The sequence below is a fragment of the Amphiura filiformis genome, chromosome 20 (genome assembly GCF_039555335.1).
Source record: "Amphiura filiformis chromosome 20, Afil_fr2py, whole genome shotgun sequence".
Taxonomy (NCBI): Eukaryota; Metazoa; Echinodermata; class Ophiuroidea; order Amphilepidida; family Amphiuridae; genus Amphiura; species Amphiura filiformis.
In genome coordinates, this window is record NC_092647.1 from 53,587,574 (window position 1) to 53,608,685 (window position 21,112).

At 34.8% G+C, this 21,112-nt stretch overlaps 1 protein-coding gene across 2 annotated transcripts in view; it reads left to right on the forward strand.

Moving 5' to 3' along the window:
• Positions 1–21,112, forward strand: part of LOC140142001 (uncharacterized) — a 192,309-nt gene that overhangs the window by 154,005 nt on the left and 17,192 nt on the right. The window contains exons 4-5 of one of the 2 annotated variants that reach the window (XM_072163899.1): positions 3,805–3,912; positions 10,398–13,715. In XM_072163899.1, coding sequence (XP_072020000.1) covers positions 3,805–3,912; positions 10,398–10,433 — 144 coding nt within the window. In that variant the 3' untranslated portion in view covers positions 10,434–13,715. Of the gene's footprint in view, positions 1–3,804; positions 3,913–10,397; positions 13,716–21,112 lie in introns of those variants that run through there. The other variant, XM_072163900.1, reaches the window with a different exon arrangement.

Sequence of the window (21,112 nt, forward strand, 5' to 3'; positions counted from 1 at the left end):
TGTTTCGTACAAGTTTTGGTGTTTTTAATTATAGAGCAATTAGACAAGAATAATGAACGCGCGCTGATGTTGATGCGTCTAATGCATGAGCCCCGAAGGGGGGAGTGCATTAGACGCATCATCATCAGCGTCTGATTATCGGTTCTTACATTAAGCAGACTGGCAGACTGGCAGACTGAGCAGACTGGCAGACTGAGCAGACTGGCTTACTGGCAGACTGGCAGAGTTTAATATCGGGCATATAGGAACAACCCCAAACTTGATGCCAAAGCAAACACAAAAATTTTGAATTCATTCTGTTTTCATAAATTAAATGATGCTCAAAAGCCAGTCTAATCACCTAGTTTTACAAAATATTTGAATTTGAGATTTATAGTGGAGACCACTTATAGTTTTATGGTTCACTAGATGGGCCCACCCACCTCATTATAAAACCTTTTCCCAAAAGGGAGAAAAGAATTTAATACCATTTTACTATGCAACCCAAAATCAGTGAGTTTGAGTATGGTGAGTTTACATAAATTTTGCAGGCCTACCATAATATCCCAATGCTAATATGCATTGGCACAATTTCCAGATTTGACAACCACTCTTCATCCTATTATAAATCTAGGCCACCACCATGACCACACTAAATCTTTCAAACACAGCTTACCCAAACGACATTATAATGGCTACTAAGTATCATAATAGGATCACTAGAGGATGATCTATTGGCCTGTGGGTCAACCTATTATATTGCTCAATACAAGAGGGGTATTTTGTTCAAGAATTAAATTGACTAGAGATAATTTTGGGTTTGCGAGTTATGCATGATTATGTGTATTACACTGCTCCATAGACAATGCGTTGTAATTTCGTTCTGGTGCACCAGAACGAAATTCAAATTTCACGATATCTTTGCAAAACGAATTAATCTGCAAGAAATATTTTGAACATAAACATTATGTAGGCAGAGGTTTCCAGTGATATAAAAATCTCAACTTTTTTTTTTTATTTTGGAGGGATGAGGCTGTGGATCACGAAATGCCCCTTTAATAAATCAACAAAATGTATTAATAGAAAAAAATAACAACAAATAAAATGGAAGTTCCCAGCACAGAATGTACAGTCAGTCTACTCTGAAGTAGGCCTACAAAGTACCGACGCGGACATATGCATTGTGCCGACTTTGAAGGTACGCATACCTGCATCAAACACACTGAACACATTATACGCACACACCCCCACACATTAAACCACCTCAACTTCCACCACCACTAACACCGTGGCTCGGTCAAAATGTAACATCCATGCCATAAACACCACACCAACACCACATACTCGAACTCCAATATGGACTCTGCATAATTATAACTCGTCACTTAGAAACTCTAGAAATAAAATGTATGCAGAATGGTAACAATCTCATAATACCACAATGGATTCATTCAAGTAGCAGGCTACAGAGCTCTAGAGGATTCATTCATGAAGGGTTTCTGTTGGTTATTGATGGTTATAACATTTGGTATGCTGACCAATTATAGGCATCTTAATCAGGACATTTATTATATAAAACAGGGAATTTCAGTCCAAACAGTTTAATTTTTGTGGGTGTTATAGCAAGGCATGGGTTATAGAATGAAACTACAAACAACTAATGGTACAATGTATGTCATACCTATTTCCATGGCCATACAAACTTTTTTATTACACTTGACATTTTTTGTTCCCGCCAATTTTCATGAATCTGCAATAATGAAACCCAAATGACTTTGACATCCTTTTGTTTCACTTTAAGTTCTATGACTTTTTGCCAAATTTCAATCCAGTCTGCCAGTCTGCTCAGTCTGCCAGTCTGCCAGTCTGCTCAGTCTGCCAGTCTGCTTAATGTAAGAACCGTCTGATTATCTTTTTTCAATTATTTCAATTTTTATGAAATCCTGTTTTCCGTTCTCTACCTCAGAATTCGTGGCTTTAGACTACGGAGAAGTCTACATGGGGAAGATCGACTATCTATACTAAATAACTGAAATATGTCAAGAACAAAAGATATTTTTTTAAATAAGTTTGCTATAACAATATGTTGAAAATATGAAAATAGCACAAACCTGAGTGGTCTGAACAAAATGTTTTTATGTATCTTTAAAAAGCGACTGTACCTATATGTAGTGCCTGTACTTGTGATATACCGTATTTCGTCGAAGTGGTCAACACGCAATATTTATCTGGGACAATGGACTGGTCGTAGTATGACATCTGTCACATACTTGACAAATCCTCAAGCCAAATGCCATGGCCCTTGTTGTTTTGGAGCGCATAGGGTACCAGAAGACCATGTTAGGATTGCTGAATAATGTCTAGCAAATAAAACTTGTTTTTTGTGTGGTAGTAAGAAAAAAGTAGAAAAGTATTATTAAGGACTCGCCGACTCGGATAGCATCGTTTGCACAGTAGTTTTTTTCTTGGACATGAGAGTACATGTCGAATTGCATTCTGAATACGAGGAATGTCCTTCTGATATCAAATAATTTTGATTTTTTGAAATTTTGAAAGTTTATTTTTGATATTTAACAGTCCTCGAAGTAAATTTAATTAGTCTAACGATATGTACTTAAAGTAGACATCTCAAAAAAAGTAGCTAACCCCCCTTAAATAATGGCCATTATTCAAAAGGGGGCTATTGTATTACAAATCTGTAAAATGCGGTGCAAGCAGAATTTAATTCTGCGCATTTTGACACCTCATTTGATACGATAGCCCAGAAAACAATAAACCACCGGTCAATTTAATGTAGTGAGGTCCAGATTTGAAAGTTGCACTTACATACAAATTTTTACAATGCAAAAACACTCGGATATCATTACACAGATTTCCTTCCATTACACTGAATACAAAATCAATACAATTTACTGCAACTTTCAAATATTGGGTTACATTGATTTAAATGTACGCTGTGACGTCAATATTTAGTCAATTGCTGCAAATGAGGTATAAATATAAATTCTGCTTCCAACGCATTTTACAGATTTGTAATACAATCTCCCGTTTTTGAATAATGGTCATTATTTAAGGGGGGTTAGTTACTTTTTTTAAGATGTTTATATGCAGCTTGGAGTATAAGCCGACGATCATTTAAAAATTAATGATCATCTACTTTTTCTCCCAGCTGTATACACTTTAATACATATCATTAGGTTTATAAAGTTTACCTCGAGGACTGTTATCAAAAATATCAATTTTGAATAATTTGCCATAGAATTTGTTTTATATCGCGAATTAAATCAAATCAAAATTATTTGAAATCAGAAGGAAATTCCGCGTATTTAGAATGCAGTTTGGTATGTCTGATGTGCTCTTATGTCCCAGAAAAATACTGTGCAAACGTTGCTATCCGAGGCCTTAACTCGACAGAAGTTTGAAGATTTTAAGCACACGGCTAGTTAGTTGTTGAAATAAGTTGGAAAAATAAATAATGTGAATATTAGACACATATCAAAAATGACATAGTTCGTTTTCGAGGCTTTGGACCTCCAATTATAAGAAGCAGGTTATACAAACAAAATCCTATGTGGATGGATACATCGCGTGTAAGTTTGATAAGGCTGGAGTATGTTTATCGGAAGACTTTAGGTTCACAGACGTTTACTGCTTCCAACGATGTTTATATTTCCATACAGGTGTAATACTAATAGGACGTTGCGAAAATACGTATGTGTGTTGCAAATGAGTTTCTCAATGTCAACCGATGAAGTTGTTTCTTTTAGATAATGCTTTGACTCGTAAACCATTATAATCTACCTCGAACATTTTGTTTTTTTGCAGATGACATTGCCATTAAGTCGACAATATCAAGAAACAGTCAGCAATCAAGGGGATATGGAAGATATTGTAAGAAGACTTTCACCTCAATGGCAGAAACAAGTATATGAGGTAAACAAACTAATCTATATTATGTTATTCTGTAAACGGAGGCAAGGGTGACCTTTCAACCTAGGCATGTATCTTTTAGTGCTAAGATGATGTTGTTCTAATACAAATGAAAGCTGCCTTAGTAGATTCCTATGAAATATTTATTAAACCCACACTTGTCTAATGAGTTGGTGCTATGGTGATCATGCAAGAAAATTATACAAGGGGACCCGCCTTGCAAGTTTGGCTCCTGTTTGGTTGTAAATGATTAGCCATTGCTCCTGAATCTTAAAGAATGACCAAACCTACTAACATAAGTGCCCTTTGTTACTGGTGTCTTCAGGCCATTATGTGACAGGATATTGTACGGGTAATCACGCGAGTATTTTACGCTACCGACATCTCCAGTCCTGAAACGTATTATTATTAGATGAAGATATTTAAAGCAGTGAAACAGAAACAAATGTAGCAATTGTACCTTTTAGAGACATATCTGTCGCCATCTCTCTGTCATTTCCCATTCTCACCATATAATTTTCCTGTGATTGCGACCAATGGCAGCTATTTGATAACTCTGTGGATTCTTAGTTTGCTGTATTACTTTGATTAAAATACCCCAAAACCACAACTACCGACATAATTAATTCGGGAGGTAGTAACAAAACATCAGTGAATTGATTTACAAAGATTAACTAATATTTTATTTGGTTAAAATTTCAATTGTTATATATTGTAACTTTTATCGAATTAAGATGCAAATTTACATTCTCCCTTTAAACAATAATGAAAGATAAGCTATTTTGTTACATGAAATGTCTATTCTTAGTTATCAAGTGCCTTGCCAACATAGTATATGTGGATAATAAAATCCAGAATCATGTTGAATCATGTACAAATGAAGGGTCATAACGATTTCCACTCCATTGATGAAGTGACGGTTGTAGGATATGCGTTGAGTTACTCATTGATTCTAAGACATCATTGTCTCTACGTGATAACACGGAGTATACAAGGGGTCACATACAGCCACTTGTATTTGTCTATCAGAACACTCATCGCCTCTCGGTCGATATTTCTCAATAAATGTTTCTGTAGAGTTATTCGAGTACAATAACATCATACATTAAAGTTGTTTTAAATGTAGGACACCTTCGTAGCTTCAACCGGTGTAATATTTCATGTCAATAACAAGGTTATGTTTAAAGCTGTGGAAGAGGGCGTTAGGGTGAATGTAATAGCGTCAAAGAAACGCTAATACCAGAAGGGCAAGGATTTGTAATATTGAATCTGAGCGACAACTTTAATACAATTCGTTCCTTTAAGAGCTTACATTATGTTACTTGATCCTTTCTAAATAATTTAAAAAAATGATAAATGACACACACGTTACTCCCACCCCACATTTTTACATTCATACACCCCTATCAACCATCTACCTCATAGTCCAACCCCACCAACCCCCACACATCGCATACACACCACAATACATTACAATACAACACAATGTTGTTAGTAATGTAGATTTTCCATGATACGCATCACCTAGCAAAATATATTTGCAGCTATAATAAAATATTTGAATAAACTTCACTATTACAAACCTGCATGCGCAGATTCAGTCACACACAGACACTCATCCCACGACCCCCACTAACTAAACTAAAAATACTAATGATCTTAAACAACACTACAGTAATTTGCATTTGGAATTTGTGAATGTATGAACTAGACCCTGCAACTCCATCTCACATCATATGAGAGTTAACAACATTATAGCCACTGGTAGTTCTGAATCTTGGAATTCGATCCTAATTTACTTTTTCATTCTCACATTAAATATTATTCTCCGGAAATGGTAAATTTTAACAATATTATAAATATATGCTATAATAAATAATATTAAAAAAACTGGACCACATATCTATTGTTATCATTTTCGTATAATAGCATTGGGTCCAAAGAGATATCGAAAAAGTGGAATTCTTTTTACTTGTATCACTAGGCTGTAACATATTCCAACCAATGTTAAATGCTATGGATTCGTTGCATTGTCGACATTGATCAGCAAATCACGCCTCCTGTTTAGTTGTCGCTGACGATTTCGTGTTCAATCAGAACGCCATTCTTAAAACATATTTAGCGTGATTGTTCTTAAAATAACTAGTCTCTCCTCGGCCATAGGAGACTTCTCTTCTCTTTAGAGACTCTATAATAACGGTTAATGTATTTACAGCTTGATTCTTAATGAAGGAACACCCATGCCTGGCTGGAAAAGGTGCATAGAGTTACGAATCCACAAAAGGGGATCTGTATCTAAACTTACTGTTGATAAATTCAACGTTTGGCCCTACTATGAGCTCAAATGATGTCATTTTGATATGTATAGTTCATTATCATCCATTTAATAACCATGCTTGGTTTAAAATTTGACCTCAAGCTCTGATGACGTATGTACAGGGTGTCCAAAAAGTCTCTTTGTCATTCTGAACGTTCAGAACAATAGTATCTAGTAACCGAGAGCAAACATGAAGGTGTTTTTGCATAGAAATGTCTCGTACAATTATTTTGACACCACATTCGACATATGAAGACCTGAGCGCAAGAAGACCATAAGTCCATATTTGGTATTTTGAGATATGATCATTTAAATTCAGTATTGGAAGGAAGGAAGGAAGGAAGTTTTTATTCAATTTCACAATTCTCAACAAGACACACACACATTTTTCTTACCAGTATTGATATGTTACATTTGAAGTGTATTTTTTAATTGATCTTGTATCGTAATAGGACAGGGGACAGGATAATGTATCATAATTGCGTAATGGTACTCTTTCCAAGGTTTTGATTTCCCTTCGGGAAAATCACTTTGAAAGATATGATCAAAATGGTAAAGAGACTTTTGGGACAATGTTGAGAAATAGAAATGTGTCCTGACGGTTAAATGTGTTTGAGATAAATGCCCGCTATGATATCAGACATCAAACATAGGCGTACATCTCGGGGAAGGTAAATCCCCAATATTTTGCCAGGGGGATGGTCCATACAATCATCCATCCCCCAATGTTGACGCCTGTATGTGGGTTTCTGACCAAATTAACCTCATATTTGGCCATTTTAGCCCCAAAAGTGCAAATTGTTCGGGTTTCGCGCGAATCTAGTCCATTTTTGCAGCATATTTCAACAGTTTAGCTTCAAAATGGCAACATTTTTCTCGCGCTTTGCGCGCATTTGTACCATAAACTTATATTTATGTCGCCAAAAGGTGTTGATTTCATTAAATCAAGAAATTTTGTCCAACACCATCTCCCCAATGTCAATAAAAAATCTACGCCACTGATATCAAAATAAACCAATATGTCAAATGTTATTCCACTATTTCCTGGTCGACTTGATCTTTAAGGTCTAGATTATTCCATATTACTAAGTCATTTTTAATAAGTCATTACTTTCTGTTGAGTTGATACACAGAGGGCATTGTGAAATGTTTGTGCGATTTGAAGGCGTAGGAGGTGTGTCCATCTCTAACAATCACTGACTTCGTAGTGATTTTCAATGTGGGAACCCCGGTGAGATAGAGTAAAGGTCATGAACTTTATTGCGTGATATCTGACATTTTGGTCGTAAATATTGCGTGCCCCGTTAGCAATTAGTAATAATACCACCCACCTATGTCACGCATTCAAGCTTTACGTGTACTATAACGTAATAAATGAAAACCCCAAGAACTTTAATGATAATCATAAGGGTTCCACTGGAGATAACGGGATGGTCGATTCCTCCGCATGCTGAAGATACATCACTTCATCCCATTCAAAAAATCCATTTTCTTTGCTCGAATTATCTACCAAACACTATCACAAACTTGATGTGAATTTGGCATTGACAGATGCCTACAAGCGCTCCAAGTTGACATCTAACAATTGACAGAAAATACCATTGCAAGAGTTGGCTTCTTTCCGCTATGTACCACACTGTGCTTTGTACAAGTAAGGAAGTAATGAAGTCTCTATGTCAATATCAAAGTATGTATGGGGTCAAGTATTTGCAACGAAACTCGAATGTCAATTTTGACTTGTTATTTAGAAGTGATCAAAAGCACCAAAATTGTATGTGTAAGATAATTCAACGATATTATTATTCTTAAACCGAATGTTCAATCTTTAAAAACATCTTGCAAATTGTGACGTCATCAGGATTGTGAAATGTTTGATTACTTGACTGAAAAGATATCCAGCAATCGAATCTACTCCACCTGTAAGAATGAATGCTAAAGAGTCAAACTTGTATCAGTTAAGGTTGTAACATATTTCAACCAATGCTGAATGCTCTGGATTTGTTGCATAGTCGAAACTGATCAGCCACTTGAGGTCTTCACAATACGAAAATATCACGCCTCCCTTTTGGTTGTCGCTGTCGATTACGTGATCAATCAGAACTCTATTCTTAAGGGTAGACGAGGTATTGTTGGTCGAAGCAACCTAAAAATCGATTGGCATTATCTAGATCAATATATTATTGAAAATTAACACCTTGATGTTTTGCAAAAGTTCATTCTACAAATCGTCTACTTTGCAAACTTACTTAATTTATTGTTGTTAATGACTTATGTACGTTTTACAAAAGTGTTGTTGTTTCAGCCCTCTTTATACGTAACTCAAGAACCGCAGCACCTATAAAAGTATATCTGTGATATTTTAATTCTTCTACGCGCTCGCTATGAATTGAGCAATGCAGTTTTTGCCAAAGCTCACTACCATTCGTAAGATGCTGTGAACTACAAAATCACAACAGTTTAAAATAAGTAATAACCTTAAAGTATATTTAGCGTGGTTGTTCTTAATCACTAGTCTCTCTCTGATCATGCGAGACTTCTCTTCTCTATAGAGACTCTATTTATATAACTGCTAATGTCTTTACAGCCTGATTCTTAGTAAAATGTACACCAATGACTGGAAACCGTACTTTAGCATCGCGTTACGAAACTTGTCAAATAAAGGGGTTGTATATTCAACCGTAGTTTTGATAAAATCATCGTTTGGCCAAATTAGTCTAGTTTCAAATGGCATTATTAGCCCTATTTTCTAATCATGGTTGGATTGAAAATTTGACCTTAACAGCACATGTTTTTGTACCCTTAATATTCAAGGTTGTCCCAAGAACCAATTTTTGGAACCATGTCAATTGTTATGTGACTGTTTCCTGTAAAATTGATCTTTAAATTTCGGATTATTCCATATTACTTAGTCATTATTTTTTGTTTGTTGTTGAGTTGATGTATAAAGGATGTGAAATATTATTGTTGTTGGGGCCGATAGTAGGAGGTATGCAAGATTCTAAAAATCCCTGACTTTGCAGGGTAATGAAAATTGTGAATTTTGAGAACCCACGATGGAGAATTTTAAAAGTCTAGAACTTCAATGCGTGGTATTTGACATTTGTGACGTTGAAACAAACTTACATGTACTTACTTACTCGTATGTGTGCACCCTTGACAATAAGTATCACAACACCCACCTATGCCACCCATGCAAGCTTTTTAGGTGTATGAAGGTGGGTTAAGCAATTGAAAGACTCCAAACAGCGAATCAAGTCGATTTAGAACTTTACTGATACTCATGATTAGGGTTCGTCTGGAAATACTGAGATGTAGATTTCTCCACATGTTGTAGAACCATCGCTAGAAACCATTCAAAGAATCCATTTTAAATAAATACATACAAATAAATTTCTGTATCGAAATACATAGAAACACATATCACCGAACTGGTGTAAATTTGTCATTGGCAGATGCCTGCATGCGCTCTAAGTTGACATATCTACTAATTGACAGAACATTTCAAGATCCTTTTGGCGTATTGTCGCTATATACCGCAATGCGCGTTGTATTACTAGGAAACAATCGAGTTTCTATGTCCATTATCAAAGTATGTATATGAAATCAATAATTCGAAATTCGAATGCCGATACTCAATAGTGGCTTATTATTTAGAACGGAATTGTAGTTTTTTAAATTATCGTTCTTCAGCTGTGCTTCGAGGTCAATGCTCTCACAACTTGCGCGTAGCAGCAAAAATATTGTACATTTGTCAAATACTCCGGAGGCTAAAGCCTATTTAACAACATTTTTTTTAATGTTCTTTTAATTCTTAATTCTATTAATCAATTTCTTAATTATACATATGCTTGATTCCAAGCAACTTTTTATTTGCAATATTATTGTTAAATTGCATGGAATTAAGTTGATAAGGAAATTTTGCCAACTACAGTAGTCTTTTTATAGTAAATGATTTATTAATTTGCAAGCCAGCGTACCTGAACCAAACTACATTCACTGAAATCAATAAGGTGAAATTTAAACACTCGACGACTCGGTAACATTAAAATAGTTTAACAAATCCGTGAACCTGAGATTAATGTTACCTGGTATTTTCAATAAACCTATTTCGTCTAAATCACTATCATATTAATCATTGTTGTATTTTTTCTCTTTTTATTTCTTTCTACAGTTGCTTAGAATGGCTCTATCAGAGAGTAGAAAATGAGGGAGCGCTTCAGCGAAACCACACAATCATCACAACCTGTTGTTATCCAGTAATTAGCAGAAAGTCAACAAAACTCTTTTAGTCGTCAAAACAAGAATTATACTGCCGCAGCACCTGCAACCTCAGTTTGCCAATAATACATTCAGATGACGCAATGGATCATATACTGTTTCTTTCGCGTTTTTTCCATTAATTTGACGATTTTGGCTGTAACATTTGCACCCGTTTAACCACTACACCTTGAGGATACACCATACCTTTGCGCCTGCTATTTTCTCTTACTTTTAATTCCCCAGGGTGTCTATTCACTGTAAATAGGAAACTGATGCATGTACATGATAAAAACGCCTCTGGCTGAAAAAGCTTCGTAGTTCTACAGTATTTACTAGGTAGTACAGCTTGCTGATTTAATTCACTACCATTTTAATTGGTTACCAGAATTCAACCCATGTGTGCACCATAACAATTTATGTAGCAATCGCCTACAGATCAAAGACATTTAGCCAGCCTTAACTCTTTGCTTGATATTTTTCTCGCTTACTGAGAAAAAAGGTGACAAAGGCGATTCTTAATTAAATCGACTGAATTGTCAAGATTTGGTGCTTGGCCTTTTAGGATGCCAATCTTTGTATGCAGACAGAGAATATGGTTTAAGCATTATAAGTCATAAGTACGGAAAGTGGTGGGTGATGAATCTTTTCTATAAGAATTCAACTCAAATGGCATAAGGACACTATCACATGCGTCATTCCCGACGATTTCACTTCCTGTACCTGTGTGGAATCATAAAGGCAAATCATCGAGATACTAGGTGAATCAACCGTAGTGGGTGTTTTTACAGAAGAATTGGAATACGTCATTACAATCAAAAGTTACAAATGAATTTTCTTGCTTGGTATGCGTGTTCGTGATTTCCTGGAGGGTGTAAAATAATTGGGAATAAGTTGTCGACAAATAAGTTGTTGGTAATTCAAGCCACCTCCAATTTACCAACAAAATAACGTCTGTCACGATCGTCATCATCGCCAAGATGCGCACTATGGAGTATTGGAGTGATGACTCTACCACAGATAGCGATACCCTCTTCAAATGTGATGGTAAAGATCCTTGACTCAAGAACTGAACCACTAATGGTTCGCTGAAATGATTCTTATATTTCAAGACACGTGACCTGTATAATAGATAACGTCTGCACAGTCTGAAAGAGGAAATGAAAATACCTGTCAAATACTTTGAATTTTAGAATGTTGATATCAAATCTGAAGACTGTTGTTATTTTGCCTACATTTCAAATGGTTGAGCAAATTTCATGTACTTTATTGAGGAAGCTCACTATACATTTAATTGGTTCTAAAATGCAATGTAATGTTATGACTAGGTTTACAATAAATGAGAAATATATTGCAACATATAGCTGTCAATTCAACGTTCTCCTAGGTTTAATGTTTCGACATTTCACTTTATTAACATCAAAATATGTAGGGCAGGACTTGAAATTGAAATTGTGTCGAAGGGGTAAACAAAACAAATAGGGAGAATACTATTACTTGAACACGGTCAATGGTTACCGATCTCAGACACTTCATATGGTTACCTAGATCTCAAGCATTTACAAGACCCGAACGAGTAAACTAATTCCGAAATATTTCGATCAAAATGTGAAAAGTAACTAAATAAAGGTACTGGGATACCTATCTTCTACTGTCATCCAATGTGTTTAGGCTGGCTATGCTTAAATATTCGTGTCAGTGACAAAGCACTTAATATATGGTAGTACAACACGGTAATAATGCACACATTGTGGTTATTCTGTCTTGTGGTGTATGACATCCCATGTTGAGAATGTTGTATGTTTCATACAGAATGAGGGAGTATATATTCTCTCATAATTCTAAACATGTACCAATAGTCATAATCAATTATTTTAAACTGTTCATAATCATGATCAATTATTTTAAACTGTTCATCTCGGCTTAAGTAAGTCCAGATGAACAGTTTACAATATTTTCTGTCTGGATGATTCAGAATATTCACATAAATAATGAAATATATAGTTAAAAATCACATGTTTAATTGTATGTGTTATGCATATTGGCTGTGCAGTGGCGAAAGAAGACGTTTCGCGTACTTAACTCAACGCATGTGGGGTACGTTTAAATGTTTAATACATTCCCAAGGATTTCAACTCGTTGCGTGCAATTAACCATTGAGTAATTTAAATTTGCTGATGTCACTGACTCACGATAAGGAAAGGCACTATTGTTATTTCTTCACTGCATGCTTTAGATCGGGGTGGATTCACAACTAAGGAACCAAGGCGCCTTTATTCGATTTTGTTCATGCATTAGCAGCTTTGCTTTTCTTTTAGCTTACAATTTGATTCTCTATCACTGCGGCCGTGCTTCTGTTGGGTTTTTTTATTTTTCAGCTTTACAGCGATCAAGATTCACAAAACCTTATGTTAGCCTAAGTTTAGAATCCATCCCGATTTCATACATTTTATTAATAATAGAAATATATAATGCCTACACCAAGATGTAAATATTATCATGTCCGAGTGATAGTTAGGTTTACGTGTTACTCATTCTGAAAAATAAGAAAAAGGATAATGGTATATTTTCTTAATCTTCGTGAATTTTAACAGAAAAATATGGTAGTGTTGTGCTGTACGTATGTATTAGCAGCGTGTGATACTTCGATCTATTGTGAATGTGTTATTGTGTTTTAATTGTTTTCGTAACAACTATCCCTCTCTTGAATTTTGTTCTAAAAGATTCTTTTTTAATTATAATTAAACAAGGAAAGTATCAATTGTTCTACATTGACACATTTGCAAGATAATGATCCTTAACTATAATAATTGAAAAAGGATAAATATAAATTCAAACAAACATTTAAACATAAATAAATAAATAAATAAATAAATAAATAAATAAATAAATAAATAAATAAATATGAATAAATGGAAATATTTAAAATAAATCAATAAATAGATAAATAAATAAATAAATAAATAAATAACGATCTACGATTGAGATGTCGGCGATTCGGCGTATAATTCAAACACAAAAAACACCTCAACTTCAACTGTAGCAAGGATGTCCCGTAATGTTAATGCTGTTTGTTAATGCTCTAGTCTTCTACTCTTGACGGATGAAGTGAAGCATTTCTTCAAAAAAGTCCAACAAAAATATTAGCAATACTAATTACTTTGATTGGGAAGATAATGGTTGCAGGTTTATCTTCAGTTAGGTTCATCTTACTTAGTAAGACGATATCTTGAAATTAAGTTGTCTACTTGTAAAAGAGTATTTACTGCAATAACATGATTAAGTAGCAAGATATGTTGTAGTTACCTAAAATATAATAAAAAGTGAAATGTAATTGTTTTGAATACATTTTCTTACCGATTAAAAGATACAATATTGATGATGAATTGAAGATGAAAACTTAATGCTAGGCTTTTGTGAGAGATGCGTTTGTAATAATTGTTATGCGTAATTATACATAGTTGAAAACTGCGAAATGCAGTTTACTTCGCCGCCTATAAGATCATCTTTTCAAACCACTGTATTGTGAAATCACCTGCAATGAATGACCGGTGAATGAAGTTGACGCAAACTCTCCAACCCAAAACAGGACTCCAATTTGGCGTATAACTTATGTAAAATGTTAAAGCTGTTAAGTAATAGAATCCAGATTAACCTATACTGTAATTATAGTAAACACCCCTTAATACTTGCATCAATTATTTCTCATCAAAATTGCACGTTGCTCACGGCCCTGCACTTCTTAGATCGCCTTGATAAGAGTTCGAAGCCCTGTCGTCAACAGAGGGCAGTAAACTCGAGGTAAAGAATATCCTATATCGCGCTAATGAGCTGGGCAGTAACCGTAGAAAAAGCTCGTTTCTGGCGAAAATTGACAAGTAACTTGCACAAATTTCTAGATACAGTTACTATAAGGTTGTGCGATGTATTCAAACCATTTTTTAACCATTTCTTTATTAGGGAGCAATAATTATTTATCATGAATATTATTGTCATGTTGATGACATCATAGCTACTCGCAATTTGTTCATTTTTAAATTTTGAAACATTTATCGCTCAAAAGTCACACAAAATCAATCACATATATTTTTCTTTATTTCACCAGAGTGTCCTGGCCAAGATTCTAGAATCAGACCATGCGCTTTCTCAAGATACAGCCTTCATAAGTGTTAGGTCACTTCTGTACAATTCTTATAATTTGTTTCATGCATACAAAAAGCGATGCACGTTTTTGCTGTGTTTTTGATAGGTTTTCATGTCCGATTTTAACGATAAAACATTATTCCCTATAGAAAAACAATATGGCAAAACATACAACAGTTTGTAACATTCTCCATGAACTTAACCATCTATGTTTGGATTGTGATGTAATTAACGTGCGTAATGAGATTTTCTTTCTGAATCTGACTTGTAAAATATTATTTTTCATCACAATTTCTCATCAAATTCATACATTTCTGGATCAAAAGTCAGGTAAAACACTTTGTGGTTTTGAAATTTGGTTTAGAAATAACGCTTATAAAATCATTTGGGTTGATCAAGCAGTTGCTTTTTATGATTTTCAAGGCAATATGCATAAATGATGAATCTACATGTACAAAATTTTTCACTTCAGTAAGCTCGTCTTTTGACCAGCGTTCATTATTGATCACGGGTTATATTGTATGCGATTGACATCAAAGAACCACGTGTGTATGAGCGTGTGCATTGAATTGAATTACACAATGGTTATTCAGGTTATTGATCGCTAGATGGAAGCGAACATGATACATATTACGTAGGATTCCATGCCTGTGCGGGGATTTGAACCCTAGCGACCAGAACTATGAACACTTTGAATTGTTAGCACCATGCAGGGCCGTGTGCTGTTGACTATTGTATGTCACCATTGGTTTAAATAAATGAAATACGCTTATTTAAAAATGTAGAACATAATATCTTAAGATTTGATTTGGATAATAAATATAATGGTATGATTAGGATAACATACGCTAAGATAACAAATAATAATGTCTAGTAAACTTTATAAATCCAATGTAAATAAAGACAATATTAATTAATTGGTCCTTGTTGTCTAATATTCTTGAAGTTGGCTCGTTATCCCTTAACTGATATCTTCCCTGCCTATCATGTTTGTCAGAAGGAGGATGGAATTGTATACGTAATGGAAGCACTTGTCGAACACTTACATGACGTTTGCATTTCTAAAATGCATCATAGATAGTTGGAAGGGGTAATTACTACCAACTTCATCAGTTTCTGAATGAAATGCATGTATACAGGGTGAGTCAAAATGAATATTTGTAGGAAAAGGGGAACTCTTGAATGGGTAACGTGTGCCGAAGATGCATAAACGGGCAATTACAAACAACTTTTGAATTATACGAGTGGATATTCATACGTAGTGGTATTTTTTTTGCTCACCTGGAACGTTTTCACTAGTCCGACTAGCGTCTTCAGCAGATGGTGATGCCGTGTTGATATCTTGTCTACAATCGGGATATCTCTCACTGATGACGTCATATGATTGACAGAATGACGTCATAGGATGTTACGATGTAGCGCTGCCCCCCCCCCTGGGCATCAGCAAGTTATCCCAAATAGGATCTATTTCTAGTCCTTGGTCACGATTTAGTCTCGGTTTTTGAGTCCTTATTTGGATAGCTTCAAGAATTCTCCGGGAAAACTCTTTTTGCTCCCGTTCGAGCAGCTTAACGTTTTCCCAATCAATCTGGTGACCTTTAGATCTCACAACATGTTCTCTGACAGCTGATTTAGAGCTGTCAACACAGCATCACCATCTGCTGAAGACGCTAGTCGGACTAGTGAAAACGTTCCAGGTGAGCGAAAAAATTAGTGTAGTGTTGAAGTTAAAACTTTAATTCAACTTTTGAATTGCTTGGTGTGACATAATAATGAGGTATAAAGAAGAGACCATTACCAACAACAATGTTGATTGTTTGAATGGCTACACTATAAATACAAAATAGTAAAAAATTACTCATGTTGACTAAAAATGAAACAGGGCAACAGAATGAGTCAAATGGAACTCAAATAGAATTTTTTACTCGATTTGAATACAATTTAATCCACAGTGAGTTCTAATCAACATTCATGACATTCAGAACTCCCATCATATAGCACGATTAAGAGTAGAAATGCCCAACAATGCATATGCTTGCATTTAGACAAAGTGCTTAAAGCATTAAAACATAAAACCAAGAATAAGTATTCCAACCTTATCATTTAACGTACAAAATATGGCAAAAGAGTTGTCCTCTAAATGGGGCCATATAGTTTAAACCTTAGACATTCTGACATTAAAAGAACCAGTCATTGAAGAACAGAGCCCTTTAAGGTTTCCAAGGCTTTTTGGGAACCACAAAAGATTGATCCAAGCACCGGAAAATCATTGTATAGATCCTTTGTAGAACCACCTGGAGGAAGAGAATTAAAGACCTTTTGGCACCCCTTTCGAATGATAAGCAATATAAGGTATGCCAAGGTGTAATAATAATAATCATGTTAAGTACGAGTTTGTTGGGATTAAATACACCTAAGGTTTATATTTTCTGTCTGTATATCATTTGTTTTCCCAGGAATGCTGGGACAGGATGAAATACAATTGTGTAAAAGCAATGAACGTTAGAAAGAAATAGAACATAAATAGTAATATCTTTAATATGATTTAGTGAGTGTTGATGTGTAACGCAATTAGTTTGTTATAGATAGACATAAAAACAAGAAGACAACATCATCAGGGCTCGCGGTTAATTTGTATCCCAGATGAAGTGGTGTTTGCAATTAAACTTGCCGGAATATGTTTTGCTATATTGTTATTTTGCAATTAACATGATCATTCAAGTTTTGGTTAATAAGTGCCTAAAGAAGGAATGATAGCAACAAAAAAAACCTTTTACAGACACATGCATTGGCAAGTGACAATCCTGTTTTAACTTGCCCAGCCCGTTTTCAATTCTCAAATACCAATGAACAAGTACAAAGTCCTGAAACACGTGCATGTCATGCGTTAAATTACTGAATTAAGCGTATCACTAAACGTGATAAATAGTTTATACATGTACCATGATATTATACTGTTGCGTAATAACTACAATTTAATCTATTTTAAGCTTTCAAAAAGATAGATACCTGAACTTGATAATTACATTTTAATGATAAAGACTAAATTAATGAGTGTTTGTACAAGCCTTATGTAATAAATAAATGAAACGGTCAATTACTTGTCGATTCTGGAGTACCAGTATAGATATTTTAAATGCTAGTAAAGATACGCAAAGCGTTTGAGCTATAAGTGAGTTGATGACAATTACAGACATGTATTTCGCAATTCACTGTATTTCTCAATATAACTGCCAAATATATAAAAAATAATTTAGTTTCACAGTACAATTAAATAATCTTCTCAGGTATAGAATATACGAAATGATAAATTCTAATTATTATATCAAATTTGTCTGGTCAGCAAAACAAGTCGACATTAGTAGAGAATTTTTTTTTTTTTTAAGGTTTTAAAATCTTGTCGCCGTTTCAAAGAATTAAAATCTGCCTTTCATTAAGGCGCAATTTCAATTTTCATATCTGAGCACATGTGCACCCTTTTTAGTAGTTCACTGGTGATGAACCCATCTGTTCATATGTTTCGACAAAAATGTTTTCTAACAATAATTCATAAAGCCTTTGGCATACCTCAACCAAAGAAGAACGCTTGTTGCGAATATTCATTCAAAGAGTATTGTTGTTCTATATAACATTTGGCTTACCCCGTGACATCACAAAAAACACATTTGGTTAACATTTCATCAGAGAAGCGTTGACAACAATCAACCCGTACTATTACTAGTTACGCATTAGAAATACTTAACACAATGCATCCATTATGATTGCAAACGATGATGCAAACATTTCCATATAATACTGTTCTCTTTTCAATTTCATGCCCCCTCGCAAAAATTTGTTAAAACACATATCACACGGAATTAACTTACGGTTGTCGGGAAAATCAAACGATTCGATTAACAGTCGCACTTTAAAGGCACGTGAATGCATTATGAAGGTGTGTATGTGTCGAATTTGAAATGATATAATCTACGTAAAAATGATTTCATTCAGAGAATGTGATTTGCTATAACTACTAATTCTACATGCATTCTATTAGAAAAATCACTCTCCCACGACCTATAGAAACATTTCTGAAAAATCGCATTCTCTCACTTATATTATTATTATCATTATACGTAATTAAATTCCTACATTACTAATTCAAAGGATGTATTCGTCGTTTTAATACGACATTAAGAATAATAAATAAATTATTTCAATTAATAATGACTTAAACTAATTTTATTGTTGTCGTAATGTTACTCCTAAAACAAAATAGGATATTTTTAGTATCTTAAGAACAATAGCAATGACATTATGCACAGTGAATAGCTCCCATAAGCTGGATTTCGTATCCTATTGTTGGCTAACGAGTTGCTTTTTGTCCTTGAAATTATTTTGCAATTTCGTAGGCAAATATTGAGGTTAGTGATGGGGTAACAAATTCAAATCACCAGTCTCTAAAGTATTAAACATTGAAATGAAGTGTAAAATATTTCTGAGGAGGACACGTAAGATTTTCTACATAAGGAACTAGTGAACTACTCAGAAACCGGGAAAATCGGGTTTTCTCAATCGCGATTGATCGAATTGATGTAGAGTTCTCTGTCATTTGCAATGCGTTAATTACGCAAGTTGAAAGTATTTTGTAGACAAAGATCCAGATCTTATAGGCAACAATATGTCATACGCATTCATCATACTAATCTATAATCACGTATGTACGCTGCGTAGACAATTAGTGTATCTGATGTGGGAGTAAAGTGATTTAATTACTAAATTGATCCAAAAATATCTCAATCAATTAGCCGTTGTGCACTACCTTTTAGTATCTTGTTTGAAGGTGTATGTTTTGTGCGTTCTAATTATATCAACGTGAGCGTGGTGAAAAAGAATACATAGGTGTAAGTTGCGTGTATTCAGAATACATTATTGTGTGATAATTAATGTTCATAAACACATTTATGTCATTTGTTGATTGTTGATCGTATCAAGCTCTTATGATACCACCAAACCTTTCGTTATCGTTACCTAGTCTAGCTAATTGCTTTCCCATTAATTTTGTAGAAGAAAATCTTAGAACATAAATGTTAGTTTAGACTTGTTTGTGGACAATGCAACCTAATGTATATATTAAGAAAGCAAATAAAGTAACATTGGTAAAATTTGAGTTGTTGCTCTTTGTTTCTATGTAAAATTTGAGTTGTTGCTCTTTGTTTCTATTGATTCTTGGTACATACATGATTCTTATTGCAGCCAGGTACACCGTTACCAAGGTACCTGACTGATACACAAATAGTACGTACACAGTGCCAATGCTGCTACTGCTCGGGACTCACAAGTAGTGATATTGCACCAGTGGATTACAACTGCAGTACCAGTGCACTGGTACTACAGTGTTAATCCACTGGTACTGCACTGTACCAGCAAAGTCTGTGGCGACTGTGTACCTGTGCAGGCGGCCGCAATATGAATCTGGTAGTGTATTACCCCGGGGTATTACTCCAACGTGAGTAACGTAAGGGTAACACGATCATGCGTAATGTGTTTTTTATTTAGTAGACTATCATATCGGCGTTATTTCGGCATGCTGTCGATTGCCAGATTACTTCAAACCGCTCCTATATATAGCTGAATTTATACTACACCGCTGAGCAGTAGTGATTGGTTTTTAGCCAAGACCTCCTTTTTGCGGTAGGTAAACCGAGCTACCTTATTGGTCAAATACCAATTGTTCGTCGCCCAGCGACGGGGTATAAATTCAGCTTAACTCGTGAAGTATCTTACACGACTCGACCAGCGCGGGTAGTGACCAGCTTTACACTGTAAAACAAATCCATATTGTCTCCCTCTACAGTCAGTATAATACAAAGGTACGGTTTATAGTTATCTGTAATTCGTCGGTCTGTGCAAACCATAACAATATACATATGGCCAATTTCTATGAATACTTGCCTAATACAGACAATAGAATAGTGAAATACACTTTTTGACAGCATCTCAAAACAAATTTTAGCGAAAATCGAGTCATCTTGTGTAATCGAGTCACATTTATCAATCGAGCTGATTATGAATGACATAAGTATTGCATTTATAGGAACGTATCGTGGCGAAACCATATTAATTTTCTCTTAAACCTCTGTGGTAAATAAGGTTTGGACCGCCTGTTCAGAAATATTTTCGATTGTTGTGTTACAAAAGACACTATTCCGCTATATACATAACTTCACCGCTTTATAATAGAAGCTAACTGCATTCACACAAGCAAAAGTGAAAACTGTCCGTATTCTGTTGGTGCGCAAATAGGTTGTTTAGATGGTGTTTTGCACTCAAATCGCTTCTAAACCTTTTGTTTTGCACAATTAGTCAATAGCATTATTACTCAAAGAGCCTTTCTGCTTCCATTTTTTGCGGACAATCTATGTGGTTACAGGTAAGTTAATATTAGGTACAGACAATCAAATTAGAAATATTTTCAACAGGGCTTATGTCTGCCTACCGGCCAAA